The sequence below is a fragment of the Chelon labrosus genome, assembly GCF_963514085.1.
Source record: "Chelon labrosus genome assembly, chromosome: 14".
NCBI lineage: Eukaryota > Metazoa > Chordata > Actinopteri > Mugiliformes > Mugilidae > Chelon > Chelon labrosus.
The window spans coordinates 25,383,292-25,400,062 of NC_140347.1; the positions used below are offsets into that span (position 1 = coordinate 25,383,292).

Consider the following 16,771-nt stretch of genomic DNA (forward strand, 5'->3'; position numbering starts at 1 on the left):
GTAATGATGTAGAGCGGCCCACCGTAGAAAGGGAAAATGAATGATGAGATGCCAGCATCGCAGCAGTTATATGTAAATCAGCTAATAAAGATATCTCTTGTGTAGGCTGAAGTAATCCGATCAGATGCACATAGAAGTAGCAGCAGTGCATACAGTCGCTGAGAAGGATGAAAGGATGGTAAGTGGTATTGCAGTCACCGTAGAAATAAGGCTAGTAAATAAAAAAGAAAGAAAGCAACACAAACAAGACATGAAAGCAGATACAGTACATCAGGTCTTGAGGATGTGACACAGCTTAGACATGTGGGTGCTTTAACCTTGTCATTCCCAGTTGAACCTTGGCGTCCTGTCTGCTTTTTATGAAGAAGAATAGATGGCACGTTAGCATAAAAATTTGATTTTGTCCCATTCTTCCAAATGGAAAATGAGGCTGTGAAGAGTTCAGCTGTCCTTTTTATAATGATTTAAGGAACTATTCACATCCTGTTAGCTGATCCTTGGACGTTGTGAACCTAGAAAGGCCAGTGACACGTACTATGTTAGCTCTATGTTCAGGAAGAAGACCATGCCCAGTGTCATTCTGTTTCTCGCGCCTTCAGTTATGCTGCTCTAGGATTGGAGTGCTGGTGGTCTTCCCATGATGCCCAGTGTTCATTGCTTGTCTGCTTCTACCAAATGGCATCATCTTGCACTCTGTTTACATCCATCTATTATCTATAACCGATTATCCTGCAGAGGGTCGGCGGGGAGCTGGAACGGATCCCAGCTGGCACTGGGCAAGAGATGGGGATACACCCTGGACAGGTCGCCAGTATATTACAGGGACAGAGACAAACAACCATTCAATTTGGCCAATCCGGTTTAGAATCTGCAATTAACCTAACATGCCTGTTTTCGGACTGTGCGGGTGAAAGCACAAGGAGAAAACTCACCCAGGCACGGAGAGAACATGGAAATGCATGTTTCCACAACAACATACAGTACTTACCTCTAATGTCGTTGTTAATGATCAGAGGTGGAAAGTAACGAAATACATTTACTCACGTTACTGTATTGAGTAGTTTTTCTGTGTATTTTGTATTTTTCAAGTAGTTTTTAAAATCGGTAATTTAAATTTTACTTGATTACGTTTTGAGTGAAGTATTGTATTTCGCTACATTACAAATCCCATCCGTTACTGAGTAAAAAAAAAAAAAACGTTGACTAACGAAAACCGAAAAAAAAATCGCGCCCGGAACCACGTAGTGAGCGACGTATGGTCAGCATGTAGGCTACCACTACCAAGCGCCAAGTCTTTCTGTAGGAGATTGAGAACGAGATGGAGGTGGATCAGAAGAGCGACGACAGTTTGAGAGTTTGATTGACAGTTGATTATTTGAAAAAGTTTTATGGGATGGTCAGAACTAAAATTGCACATTATACCTTTCTAAGGGTCTTACATGTCATGTGTGACATGTGTTATGTTGTCATTACATGTGTATACATTTGTGTAGATTTTTATACATTTGTATAGATTGTTCTTTAATTAAAAACTAAACAGTTTTGGATGTATGACCCCTTGTCCTATTTTCACTACATGGGAGAGATCCCCCGTTCTACAGTTTTTTTTTTTTAAATGTAACTAAGTAACTTTTACTTAAAATACATTTTAAATTAGCTACTTATTACTTTTACTCGAGTAATTTTTCAGATGGGTAATTTCATTTGTACTTTTACTTGAGTACGATATTTTAGTACTTTTTCCACCTCTGTTAATGATAATGCTGATGCTTTGAAGTATTTTCTGGGCAGCAGCTTTAGAGGTACAGTGAATACTGAAAACTGCTCTGTAGTTAATGCTTGACTGCTGGCCACCTATCTGGCTCAGTGCTGGCCTTGCATTTATCAAACATTACCCATAGGTATCACATCATCCCGTTTGTATTACGCTGCTGAATTTTTCCGCTTGCGTTTAACACTCTTGTCTCTTCCTGTGTTCTCTTCTCCTGTTTCATCTGCTTCCTTTGTGTCTCTCTACCCGGTTGGCCTCAGGCAGCAGGGTCTTCTTCCTCATGTGAGGAAGGCTTCTTCCAGTTGAAAGGAAGTTTTCCTTAGTGGTTGCTCTTGGGGTTTTGGGCTCAGGGTACTGCAAAGCCAGTGAAGTTTTATGAATAAGACAGTGAAGTTTCATAAATATGAATAGGTGTCCATCTCTCTGTCTTAGCCTCCTGTTCAGGGTGTACCTCTTGTCCAGTGCCAGTTGGGATTGGTTCCATTCCTCTGTCACCCTCTACATCAAGGGCGCCCAATATGACGATTGCAATCAACTAGTTTGCAAACGTAGAGTGTGCCATTAAATACATATATGTTCGCGATCAAATGTGTGAGCTGCTGCAAAACTCAAGCCTGCTAAGTAGTTAGCCGACCAAAGAAGGGGCATAACAATGAGTGGGAGTGCTGGACTAAGTAAGAAACCAGTGAAGTACAAGTCATCAGAGGTCTACAAGATAAAGTGGGTGGCCGGATGGAAGGAAAAATTCTCATAGTTCCCGACAGTTTCAACAAAAACAGATGTCACAGATTGTCAGGATCCTACAGTGAAAATGCCAAATTGGACCCCGGCTTTAGTTACTGTGTGCATTACACTAAAAAAGACAGAAAGAAAAGCACATAATACGTTTCATATTAAAATATTAAGAAGCTGTAGAGGTAAAGTGAGGTCTCATCATTAATCCATAACACACCACACCTTAACGTCTAATGCTCAGTGTGCTTCAGCGAACCCTTATAATTCCCATTGACCTGTCTCCAGAGATCTCTCTGTTTGTTTATACACACACACCCAATCAATTGGAGCCTGGCTCTAACCGATCCCTATCAGTCTCAGTTACCCAAGTCAGAGTTTGGACTGCTGATACTCTCTGGCCTCTGAATGTGTGGACTCTGCATCATGTTAACTGGTATCAGAGCCTCAGGTGGGTGGACAGGCTGGAATCAATAAATCCAGAGAAGACCGGGCAGCAGAGTGGGCAGCTCCTGCTGCTGCAGGGGAACAGACAGTGAATCTGCTGGGAGAGACGTGGCACCCAACAGCAATGCGCTACACTATCCTTTTCTAGAGACTTTTCAGCGCTCTACTTGTCGTTGCTGTGGGCAAGAATACATTTTGCAGTATTTAACCTCTCAAAATCCCAGACGTTGTGGGAAATATTTACAATGCTCTGCAGTATATTATGGTGAGGAATAATGCATAATTAAATTTGAATTCTAATCTCTCGTTTAAAGCGGCGCTCTGCACAAGAACGCGGCTTTAAGACTAGAGTCTTTCTGCCAGGCTGACTGCTGGAAAGAAGCACATGTGTGTAGGCTTTTATTTCAAAAGACATAATGAGCAGCGAGAGCTGAAAGGTCAAAACGACTGTTCATGCAGAGATAGTACAAGGCGGTCGACATCCCACACTGAACGCTTGTTGATCTGCATTTCAAATGCAGCCCTAGGTGTGCGAGAAACTGTGCCAGTCAGAAAAAAAAAAAAATTAAATGAAAAAAACCTGCTCAACCACGGGACAGAGGTGAAAGTACTTCCTGCGTGTGCATCTTGGGAAACAGGAGTTTGTTGTGGTTTCCTGGAAGCAGCGCAGGTGGGAGAAAGCTCTGTGATTCTGTGAGTCGCATTAGGCCTGTTTGTCAGAAAAATATCCGCTCTGCACCGTCCCCTATTTCACTCAAGAGGAAAATGGCCCTCGCTCTCCCCCTCTGCGATGATGGCATAAGGACTGTGTGTCATATTTAATGCCAGTCATTTTCTGACATGTTGGTGGGTCTGCAGAGATCTTGTGCGTTACAGCCGGAGGCATAATGGTTATGGTAGGAGCAGGGTTAATAAAAAAAAAAAAAAAAAACTAAGAATGGCTGCAACTGGAGTGAGTCTGCTCTCTGTGCCTCCATCTGAGCCGCTCGGGTTTTATGCCGCTCTCTCTGATCCTCCCGGGCTGCGTCGCTCTTACATTCATCCTGAAAAATAGAGCTGCATCTGTCACATTGTCACTCAGTGAATCGTCCTCCATCTGAATTACCTCCTTCAAAAATTTAAAATGTGGAGAGAGAGAAATAGAGAGAGAGGAGAGGAGAAAAAAAAAAGAAGGTTCGGATGAAAAAGTCTTGCCTGCCCATTACTCCAAACCCAGCCGGTAGAGGTGTTGTCACGGAAACCGGCAGCCACTTTTAACAATCAAACATGCGTGACAGTTCATTTTCTCCCCTGGATTAGAAGTGCCGCGGCTGACGTGCGAGCCAAGAGACAGCGAGGCCGGGCCGAGTGGCAGGGTGTGACAACTGGATGGCGAAAGACGCTTCATAACTAGAGGCACAGTGGAAAGAATTAGCAACTACTAATAAGATCAGTGGGCGGCAGCTGTTCACTCATCATCTGGAACATCTGTTTATCAAACCGTTCAGGAATTCGCGATAATGCCGAGCTCAGCGGAGGCAAACAACAAATGTTTACACGTGGCTATTGAAAAATGGAAATCAAATATCGATCCATCCTCCCTGCCTCCCCTCCTCCCCCTCCTCCTCCTCCTCCTCCTGTCATTTTCCCCTGCGAAGTGCATACTGAAGACATCCAGCTTCTTTAATATGCACTTCACTACAATGTTCATGCAAATCATGTCAAATATTCAATTCCACGCAGGCTGTCCCTGAGATTCATAAAAGCGGGTAATGAAAAATGTTAGCATGGGTCATATTCAGGCCACGCGTTGTGAATTGAAAGGTTAACACCCAAACCAATGTACAAAAGAGATTGACAGACACGGCTACGGGTGGCTGTTTCCGTACCACGTAAAGGGTTACGGTTGTGTCTGGTGTCTTGGAGGCATGGAGTCTGAATATACCTATAATCATACCCCGAGCTTGTGAATATATACGTGTGCATGGGCATAATAGAGGATTACAGCTAGAGACCACCCAGTAAAATAAAGTATATGGTGCAATTGCCCAGCCATGACCTGTGCGAGAAATAAATTACAATCCTGACAGAACACCACGTCCTCTTAGCCCGAGGAGAGCTGAAAGACGAGGTCCTCCGTGACACCATTTCTCTGCAGACTGCTAAATGCCACTATTTGATCTTTTCCATTTATGAGTAATATTTTCTCCTGCTGCCCCTAAGCACTGCGCCGCATTGAGCTACGTGTGGCAGGCCGGTGGAACACTGGAACAGCCACTGACCTCCACCGGTGTATTATGCTTCCTGTGAATCTCCGAAGCAGAGTTTGGAGTTGCTTAACCTGCTTTAACTCAAACGTTGCCTCTAATACCTTTGCTTTTTTTCCCACCAGCGTGGGTTTTCAAATCAAACTCATGATCCTAGAGGCAAAATGGCAGCTTTTACTTTTTATTCCTGATTTGACGGCAGCCTCTGACACATACACATATGAAGGCGGCGGGAGACGACGACCGCAGAGCAAAGATCAGGCCGATCTGTGCAAACACCTCATGCGCTATTCTATTTGTCTTTTGGTTGACAAAAGCTGCTGTCCAGCAGTGCCCGACCTACTCTAGCGTCTCCTTTTCTGCTCCAGCCGTAGCCTCCTTTTCAAATGGCATGGCGTAATCAATTAGCTATACTCAGAGCTGACAGCCTGATCAAGGTTGCTTCTAAACATTCCGCATTGGTCTATTTTTTTTTCCCCGCTCCTCCCCAGAGAGCAGCACATCACCTCCTGTCACCTCACCTTCCGCTGCTCTCCCTGTGCTGCTTCTAGATTCAGCTGTGGTGCAACACTGCCCCCACAGGTGTGTTTGGGTTTTGCACCCTTTCTCTAGATGGCAGAGGGCTGACGCTGGTTGACTTGTGAGGGTTGGAGCGTTAAATCTCAGCAGTTTTAGGTTTTTCTACTCTAGCGGCTGACAGTGACTATTTTTGCTTGCTGCTGTACTTTCTGATGTGGATCAACCTATAAGTGGAAAGTTGGCCCCATGATGCACTTTGAATTAAAGCCTCATTTCATGATCATGTGCGTTGCATTTGCATAATGAAACAGAAATGCATTAAGAAATGTAAAAATAAAAGACGGAAATAAAATGCATACATGTATTTTGATATTATTTTGTGTGCCTTTAATGCCAGATCAGGCATAACATTATGACCTAATATTCCTAATATTGTGTAGGTCTCCCTTGTGCCTCCGAAACAGTTGTGACTCATCAGAGAATGGACATGGGCCTTCTGAGGGTGTCCTGTGGTGTCTGGCAGCAGAATGTTGTTAGTGGGGGCCTTTGGGTCCTATGGGTTGATGGGAGGGGCCTCTGTGGATCATCCCACAGATACTTGATCAGTTTGGGATCTAGTGAATTTGGAGGCCAGGTCAACACCTTGTACTGTTCTTCGTATTTTTTTAGTTGTTCCTAAAGCGTTTTTGTGTGTGTGTCTGTGTCAGGCTGCATCCTGTCATGGTACATGTTTAAGTAACATCCACATGAATCTCAGGACCAAAAGTTTCCCAGCAGAACATTGGATTGTCACAAGATGGTCAATGGTCATAATGTTATGCCTGATCGGTGTACATTTATGTATTTATTGAGTCATGATTGTGGCAGTTTTGGTCCTCCATACTTTGCAGGTCTTTTCCATTAAAACCAAACTCATCCACAAGTAAATGTCATGGTTTTGGTCACTGTCTTCTGTTTATTTATATTTGTACTCCATCTGCTTAAACCAGCAGCGCCCTTTGCTACTCCATTTAGTATTGTTTTTTTTAGCTCCCTCTGTGCCTTGCACCTCCTTTCTGTAAAACCATCACAGCAGAAGCTCCACCAACACATCCTCCTGAAACCTTCATAGTGGATCAGAGAAGTTTTCAACGGCTTGCAATGCACAAAGATAAAAATGATAAAAATTCATTACATTTTACAAGCTGTACCCCCGTGTATTTTGCAGATTTTTGTCATATTTGGTAGGCAACACATTTTAAATTTTAGGCTCTGTACTTCAGTTGTAAAATTTCACAGTGACTAAGAAGTGGAAGTGCAGATCATCCTCCTAAATTTGCACCGAGGTGAGACGTTTCATTTTCATCCAGCAGGTCCTGCCCATTAATATTCATTGTGTCAGTTTTATGTTTGTGGGGTACAGCCCTTGGAGCTTCATGAGTCGATGCGCTGCTCTTTGCTCTGTTAATTCGAAAGGTGTGCACTCTACACAGGCACACGTAATTGGATGCACAGCCCCTCTTGTTCAAACTTTTTCAGTCGTTTGTATTACAACTGCATCATAGAGAAGCATTTGGTTATTCATTGTCTTTTTTTCAGTATTATCACTCAAAAATGTTATTGTTAGCCATGTTATCACATTTCCTTAAATGCACCAGCAGGTTAAGTTCTGCTATAGGTTGTACAGCTAATAATAGCTCGTCACAGAGACGAATTTGGAACAGATTTGAACACATTTACCCATAAATTAACCACTCGTACATTTACTGATGTTTGTGCTTCATCAACTCCTCTCCCTTTTTATTACGCCCTAATTGCTAACGGCCTGACAACAGCTTATTAAGTGGCTGCAGGCTGAGGCTAGCAGACCTTTTTTGACATCACATGTTTGAGTTGTCATGGAAAAAGCACGTGTTGCTTATATTAACGACTGCTCGGTTCTATTTCAGTAAGCCATGACAGTGTAAAAGCAGGGGTGGGGGGCAGAATCTTCTAATTAGGAAATAGTTTATATGCAAAGTGACACCAAAAGAAAAAGGTAAAAATACTTATAATTCAAATGGTGTCGTGCGCATCCTGTGCACCTGCAGAGTAACTGTAGACATGAAGTCAATGGATGTCAACCTCCTCTGGACTAGAAATAACGATATAATTGATAATTTATCTTTTTACCAGCAGACATTTTGACTTATCCTGGCAAAAAAAAGGACAGATATAACTAATAATGATGGCTCTGTTCATTTGATCGTCTGATAAGCTATGCTAGTGAGCTAAAACGCATCAGGACCCTGGAACTATTGCTGCCTAGCAAGCTAACTTAAATAAAGGAAATACAAAGGGATAATGAAAGGACAAGGACATGGGGAATACCGATATTTTCATACATAAAATTTTCATAACATAAAGTTGCAAAGGAAACTCTTTGAAAAAGACTTAAAGGAGAATTACTGTTTTTTACAACCTGGACCTTATGTCTGGCATATAATACGATCGTTCACTCACATATATAACTTTGGTGTTATTTGGAGTCTGGGGCACCGAAACGCAGCCTCTAAATAACGCATTATCTGCTGCGAAACTCGTTCATTTCACCAATATTTTGTTATGATACACTAGTGCTATTCCCCGTTGAGTCCGGAGTTACCTGTTGTCTTTTCGTGGACGTGCAGCAGTTTGCTCTTCTTTGGCCACCTGTTCCTCTCTCTGCCTCCGCATCCTCCTTTCAACGAGCTCGGTAAGGACGTCCATCATAAACAAAGTCGTTGTCCACAACCTCACAAACGGAAAAATATTCAGCCATGTTGCAAAAAAACAGCAGTAGCAAATTACAGGTAAACAAGCCCACCGTCATCCAGGTCAGAAGTTAGTAGGTCAATCTACAGACCCCAGATGATGATAACAGGTAATTCCAGACTCAACGGGGAATCGCACTAGCGTATCATAACAAAATGTCGGTGAAATGAACGAGTTTCACGGCAGATAATGCGTTATTTAGAGGCTGCGTTTCGGTGCCCCAGTCACTCCCACTATATGGATATATGCGCCTCTCTGCTGGATCTAAATATGTTCCGAACGACTCCAAATGACACCAAAGTTATATGGGTGAGTAAACAATTGTATTTTACGCCGGAAATAAGGTCCATGTTGTAAAAAACGGTAAGACTTAGACTTAAACTTAGACAGACTTTATTGATCCTCTAGGGAAATTGCTTTGTCACAGTAGCTTAGTTGCACATAAAAAAAAAACAAATTACTCAATTTATTACTTAAATTTTGAAATAAAATATTAACTAAAAATAATAGAACAAGATTTGCATATGCACAACTGTACAAGAAATAGAAATAGAAGTAAATATATACTGTACATAGGAAGGATGAATAAGGTGCAATAATATGGATGGAGGAGCACTGACATGAATAACATGGAATTATGTGTTACAGATAGGTAAGTTGTTGTACAGCTGGATTGAGTATGGTATGAATTACGCCCTAAACTGTTCTTCTGTGACTAAATTACAGTAAATTAACCTATCATCCACCCCCGCCTATTTCCAAAAAATGTCAGCAAAAACACCACAGCTCTTAAAATCAGACCTTACAAAGCATTTCCTCTTCACAAGGTTGTGAATAACCCAAGAGGGGGCCCATTCAAATAGTCGGTTTTCTTGTGCACCGGTTAAAACGACCCCATTTGAAAGCACCACAATTACACCAGCTATGACAACTCAACAATGAACTGGTCAAAAGCTTTTCTTTTGGCTCGGAGCCTCCCGTGACAGGCCACTGTAACATCGCCTTGCAGATTGAGAAACTGCACATATCTTTCCAGTTGTCAGATATTGACCACACAATATATGGCTGTGAGTAAATAAAGTCAGGACCGCTGCTAAAGCAATGCTCCACAACCTCCCTTGACATATATGGAGAAATTAATGTTTGCTAAAGTCACCCAAGCCCAGGCTGAGGCCTTGCTGCGGGAGATTGCTTATTCCACAGTGGCTGCAGAATTAGCCCCTGTTTGAATGGAGCAATTGAGTCAGCCAGGTGTTCCATGCTGGACTGTAATAAAGCTCCGGATAGTGCGCAGCTCACTTCTCAAGGGAATGTGATGAAAATGGGAAAATATCGTAAAGGAAACACTGTAGTGATGTGATGTTTGCTCTCCTAGATATCATTGTTTTCTAGCAAAGGGAATAACTGGATTATTGAGGATTTCTTGACATCTGCAGTTGCTTTTGCCTCAAGAAACAGAGTAGCATGAACAAAACATCCGGTAATTATCAATACTTAGAGCCACTCACACCATAGGCTCTTTGTCACTGTTTCTGCTTTTACTGTTGCTCCCCCTTTTCAATTAATCTTTGTATTTGTTCTTCCGTCACTGGCTGCTCTCACTTTTTTTTCTTATTTGCCATACCTCCAGTCAACACAAATCCCGCTCAGTGGAAATTGAAGGAGAACATGAATGAGCCGTGTGTTTGCCCACAGCCCTTTCGAGGTACCTCGCAGAGAGAAGTACCTCCCGGTCTAACAATCGAAAGCAGGTAAACCCACAGGAATGTTTCCATGCCAACAGAGCGCTGTAACATTTTCAATTCACTTATTTTTCCCTATAATCTTGGAGATGGATGGAAGACCTCGGCAATGTACCTGGCAGTCAGTTCAGAGCAGCTCTGAGACTCCGGGTCCCCAGCCATCACACCATCACACAAGAGCTCCCCTCTGATTTGCTTGACTAGTGTTTTATTCAGGTTTGCTCTCAGTGTTCAGGATGTGGCTGTAACCGCAGTTATATATTTATATACATGTACTGCACAAGGTTGACATGCACACATGGGTGCTCACAGATCATTTCAGGTCCACACACTATTGATTTTCCCTACATGTACATCACAATTGCAGCATAGTTGTCTCTTGGGGGGGGGGGGGGGGGGGGGGGTCTAAGACACAGAATGAGAGTGTCTTAGAACTGCTACCAGAACGCCCCCAACCAATCTCCAACCAAATTGATTGATTACAATTACGTTATATTATAAATGAAACTTTCCACAACTAAGTTTAAAAAAAATAACTTCCACACATCCACATAGAAAACATCAAAAAAACATGTTCTGCCTTCAAATGGTGTCGTGTTTTATGAAGGTCTGTCCTGCCGGAGGCCGGACCCCAAAGCAAGAGACGATAATGCATGTTAATGTCAATGGAGTTGAGTTTATTCACAAAACTCAGCAGAGATGTAAATCCCAGAACAAAAAAACTAAACAAAAATGCAAAAAGGTAAACAAAAGGTGCTTGAAAGAGACGAGTTCTAGGTTTGCGAAAGATAAATCCTCAAAGGCACAAGGCGAGACCTGAGAGCTAGCACAAACCATGACATGCAGAATTATCTGGCGCTGAAGTGAAGATACGACCAGCCTTTTAAAGAGTGATGATTGATAACTGACCACAGCTGAGTCAGGTGCTCCCACCAGTCGCCTGCCCAGGTGAGCCTAATGAGGGAGAGAGAGAGAGAGCAGGGAAAGAAAACAAGAACAGCACCAGCACTGGAAGCCCAGGACCACAACAGTGTATTCTGCAATCCCAAGTAAACTTCACATGAATGGCCCTGACTTGTGGTATTTATAATCTCTTAAAGGAAAATTTTGATAAGGTCCAGGTTCATGAGTGTTCTACACAACTTTCATTGTTGTAATCACAAGCTAATGATCCCATTTGAAGGCAGCAACGTGGGAACTGCACCTTTCCAACAACTGGACCAAATCAAACAGCGTGGTGAATTGTGCTCCTAGACTCCATTATGACATTCAGTGGCCAATTTTAACGAAATTCTATTCTAACAAATATACCCTGCCTGGCCAAAAAAAAAAGGTCACCCGCTTTAGCTTTGATTACAGCATACATTCTCTGTGGCATTGTTTCGATAAGCTTCTGCAATGTAACCAGATTTATTTCCATCCAGTGTTGCATTCATTTTTCACCAAGATCTTGTATTGATGATGGGAGAGTCTGACCACTGCACAAAGCCTTCTCCAGCACATCCCAAAGATTCTCAATGGGTTATGGTCTGAACTCTGTGGTGGCCAATCCATGTGTGAAAATGATGTCTCATGCTCCCTGAACCACTCTTTCACAATTTGAGCCCCATGAATCTTGGCATTGTCATCTTGGAATATGCCCGTGAACATCAGGGAAGAAAAAATCCATTGATGGAATAACCTGGTCATTCAGTATATTCAGGTGGTCAGCTGACCTCATTCTTTGGACACATAATGTTGCTGAACCTAGACCTGAGCAACTGCAGCAACCCCAGATCATAGCACTGCCCCCACAGGCTTGTACAGTAGGCATGATGGGTGCATCACTTCATCTGCCTCTCTTCTTACCCTGATGCCATCACTCTGGAACAGATAAATCTGGACTCATCAGACCACATGACTGTCTTCCATTGCTCCAGAGTCCAATCTTTATGCTCTCTAGCAAATTGAAGCCTTTTTTTCCAGTTAGCCTCACTGATTAGTGGTTTTCTTAAGGCTACACAGCTGTTCAGTCCCTGGAGTTCCCTTCGCATTGTATGTGTGGAAATGCTCCTACGTTCACTATTAAACATAGCCCTGAGTTCTACTGTTGTTTTTCTTCCATTTGATATCACCAAAAGTTTAAGTGATCGCCGATCACAATCAATCAAAACCCTTCCAGCTTTTAATAATGCGTTGGACAGTTCTTAACCCAATCTCTTTAGATGTTTTCTCTGCTTGATGCATGCCAATGATTTGACACTTCTCAAACAGACTTACATCTTTTCCACGTCCACGGGATGTGTCTTTAGACATGGTTGTTTAAGAAATGAGAAGCTACTTATTGCATCAGTTGGGGGTAAATAACTTGTTGCCAGCTGAAAGATAATCATCCATGCAGTAATTATCCAACAGGAGGCCCGTACCTAATTGCTGACTTTTTTTTGGCCAGGCAGTGTAGTTTTTTTCTTCACCTCATAGCATAGATTTCCTGATTGTGACTTGGCCAGCAACCTTTAGAGAAACTTTATATTACTTTATGAATTCAGCACAGTCGGATAATGTAACATAACTTCTCACCTGTGAAATACTACTTGCCTTAAATGCAGAGCTCCCATTCCAACTGACCAGATCCCTGTGGCAATATGGCGGCAGGAGAGACGCATCACAGAAATCGGTTTAAATTCAGATTAAATCAAATCAGCTTTACTGGCCATGTATGCATGTACACATACAAGGAATTTGTTCCGATTTTAACCCATGACTGGGGGTTAAAGTGGGTGAGTCATGGAAGTTCAAATCAGCCATAGGTGAATTTGAACCAGTGACAGCAAGGGCTCCAAAGCTAGTCCACAGATCCCCTCTATATGCGCTATCTACGACTGTGATAGCATGACACAAGCAACAGCCCTAGGCAAAAAATTCCAATTAACATTTAACTTAAAACTTAAGAAGTATCGTCAATTTTATCTTATTTGCCCCGTCTAGTGACCTATATAATGACAGCTAAAACTCTTGAACTGGCAGACATCATGTGTATTTCAGTAACAGTACCTAAGGTGACTGATTATCAAGAGTTGATACTTTATCTACTAGCTTATTCTCGCTCTTTTAGCCTCCTAGCTAAGCTAACAAGTCAACTGGCAGTGATTTTTGAACCCTGCTGGCGGCCCACACACTAGATTTGGTCACAGACACAACAGAGTGGAGTTGCGTCAAGTGGGCGGCTATGGGGGGACTTGTCACATTGCCACTGCTGTAGTTTGAAGTTTGTCAGCTCTCAGGGCCTCGTGGCCCCAAGACACAAGGCAAAATGAGAATCCTCTTTAACAGCAAACTGTGCGACCACACAGAGGCACCGGACAAGAAAGAGCGTTCTTGAGAAGTCACATGAAACAGACTTTTTAACATATCCTTTCAGTCAGTTGTTCTTGGCAGCGGAGTACCGAGGAGGCAGCGTAAGAAGAGCGTTAATGCACCGATGGAAAAAAACGCAACCCAAGTGAACATCAAAGACAACACCTTCCACCCGCCTCCATGCTCGTCTGATGCAACATGGAGCACTCGTTTGCTCAGCTGCTTCTGTCTGACCAGACCAGCCTCTGTCAGCCTCACATTAAAAAAATATTCACGCTTACTCATATACAGCATGTCCCACTCCTAGAGTGTTTTTTGCATGTCCATGTAATCTTCTAATTGCTGTGATCTTATTTGATATTTTTTGCCACGTTTTCAGTTCCCCCCGGTGCAAGTGTTAACGCTTCATCTTAGGCCTGCTGAGCACAAAGAGATCTGTTATTCATCACAAACAGAACTTTGTCAAACACAATTTATTTGTTGCCTTGGATTAAATAGATTAAAATCGCAAACCTCTAGCTGATAAATCATCAAAGTACAAGGCGTGAATCAAAATTAATATTTCTTGTTCATCTCTAAAAATCAAATTAGCAGCAGTAAAATGTTTTCGGAGCCCTTTCAGTCTGCCATGTCCATGTTTATTCAAACTGCCCGAAACCTCACTTTAATTGTCCACTTAGTGACCAGCTAACCTCAATGAAGCTCCTATAACTGCTCTGTGAGAGGAGGTAAAGTGCAGGTTTTGTACACAAAGTGAATTAAAGATCACCTGAACGCACAAATAGCATTTCTAAGGAAGGCTGTGCATGTCATTGTCAGTGGCCTTGAATCAGGAACATGCAGTGTTGCTGCCATCTAGTGCTTCACACTTGACCTCCTGTTTTAAAGACGAAACAAAAAGAAGTCTACAGTAACGCATTAGCCAAGGTCTATAATGGAGCTGCATGGATCATCAATTGCCTGCAGACTCTGCTGAGATTATTCAGTAAATTTGTTGGCCTGAGTCACAGGGCACTAAGCAATTAGCTACACTACAGGGGACTTATGTCTCAGCATGTTACATGTCCTTGAATAAAAGTGGAGTATTTTTTTTTTCTCAAATTAAGGAACATGGCAGTTCTATACTGCAGTCTTTTATCATGACGTACAGCTGCAAGGATTGACTCCTTTCAAAGCAGCTCAGCAAATGACCCTGAGTTGCTAATAGAGAAATGCAACCATTCACCATTAAAACTCAATTCACACCTGACACATTTCACTTTCTATGCGGCCTCGTTTTCTTTCAGCTGACAGACATTAGCTACATACCTGAAGGCTTTTATTCTATGTGATTGAATTTCATCAGCCACTCCATTCATCTTGCTTTTCTTTCATATACAGCGGGTCTTGCTGAACCATGGTTTCCATGGATGCACATCAGGCATCTACCAATACTGATACCTCAACAGAGCGGGAGCTGTCCTAAGTGGTATCAAGCTGGGAGTGAGTGGTGTAAAAAATGAAAATTAGAGAACCAAGATCAAGAAAGCATGTTACTTTTTAAAATGTTTAACTTTACTGCAAGACTGGTACTCATCAAGGTTGGATACTTTCTCTCAAAGTCAAATTTGAATAATATTTAATTCACTCAAAATGTACCTGCACTCAGTGCTTATATATATATATATTAAAAAAAAAAAAAAAGGTCAAGAATTCTAATTTTAAAAGCAGCATTTGATATTATTTTATTTTATTTTTTAAAGGGTGAATGGGGTGAACAATGTAATTGTACCAGTGAAGCAGAACCCACAAGTACATAAACGCCGTATGTACCTATACATCATATCTAAAACCCTGCCACTTATCACTGCATAAATGGTGACCAAAATTAAATTACCTTAAAATCTTCCTGCACAATTTACAAAACCTGTCTTTTATAAAACCTGTGTTTTATTATGAACGGGTCATGTCTTATTGTCTAAATATCAACTAAACTACATCCAAGCTTAGTGATATTTTCTCCTTTTCCCTGTAGGTGACCCAAAATGTTAAGTCAATGTAAAGTCAGAAGAACCACACCATTTCATCAAGTTGGACAAAAAAAGTACATTTATTTGCAGTACAGAATTATCCTTGGCCCGTCTTCCAATCAACAGATGACCCATCTGAAGCGGTGTTAGCGCAGGACATCATCTAATCCAGCTGCAAGATAAAAACGGTACATCAGTCATTGAGAAGTACAAAACAAAAAGTATTGTTGCAAAATGTCTCAGTTGTGCATTGAACCACACGTGCAATACTGTTTGTCTGCAACAAAATAAATAATTTAATTGTTGGTTTAAATAAATTGCAGAAGGACCATTAAATAACTTTCGTAAGTTTAAACCCAATCTAAGTGTAATTGAGCTAACGGGCTTCATCTGTCAGTCAGCAATAACATTCATTCTTTACCGTGAGACACTGACGTGATGCTGTGGTGAGGTGTAAAATGTAATCCCACTATTACTTAAAGTTAAAAATGGACAATACAACTTACCTTGACGAAGCCGATGTCTTTAGCGTACTGCCTGAAGCACTGGCGGCACATGTTGAGCCCGTATTTACGGATCAAACCGTGTCTGTTCGAGCACACTCGGCTGTAACAAAGAGGGACGTTTATTTAAAATTACAATATCAGTAAAAATGATTTAATGTGTGCACGCATGCTTGAGTCGTTCAAAGGACAGGCACGGAAGCACACGAACTCAAAGCCGGTTACCATTTAATGTGACACTCTGAGCATCTCGGCTAACTTTAGCTAGACACGCTATCGTTGTAGGCAAAAACTAAACCTGTTAAGTGACATCGAAAATATTTCTACTTGAAATAACTCCAGAAGTCATACATTGAACTGGTTTGAGCGTTACGGGCATTCAGCATGATCGGTTGTTTCAGGGACAGTGGCATGCTAACTAAACACAACGGTCGTGCTATGAGGGTAGCAAGGCGCATCCTCCACCGCCATATTAGCTCGGGATCGGCGTCCATGCGGTGAACATTTGATAACATTTTTCTAAGAATAGGAAGCCCCCAACCCCCCAAAACCACCTCGCTGTAGCACATTACACGATTATCGACAAAATAAAAGCAACACTAACCAGGACCGGGAACCCTGACCGAATTTTCTGGGGTGACTCCAATAGAGCTGCTGATGGCCCATCTTGTCTCTTTTCGCTCGAGTGTCGGAA

The 16,771-nt window shown here is 42.1% G+C and overlaps 1 protein-coding gene across 1 annotated transcript; it reads right to left on the reverse strand.

Annotated features, from left to right (window-relative positions):
* Positions 1 to 15,635: 15,635 nt before the first annotated feature.
* rps29 (ribosomal protein S29) lies at positions 15,636 to 16,771 on the reverse strand. Its single transcript, XM_084559896.1, has 3 exons — positions 16,682 to 16,771; positions 16,081 to 16,180; positions 15,636 to 15,746 (listed from the first exon to the last, which is right to left on the reverse strand). Exons 1-3 carry the CDS (start codon positions 16,741 to 16,743, stop codon positions 15,738 to 15,740), a joined length of 171 nt encoding a protein of 56 aa, XP_084416022.1. The 5' UTR covers positions 16,744 to 16,771; the 3' UTR covers positions 15,636 to 15,737.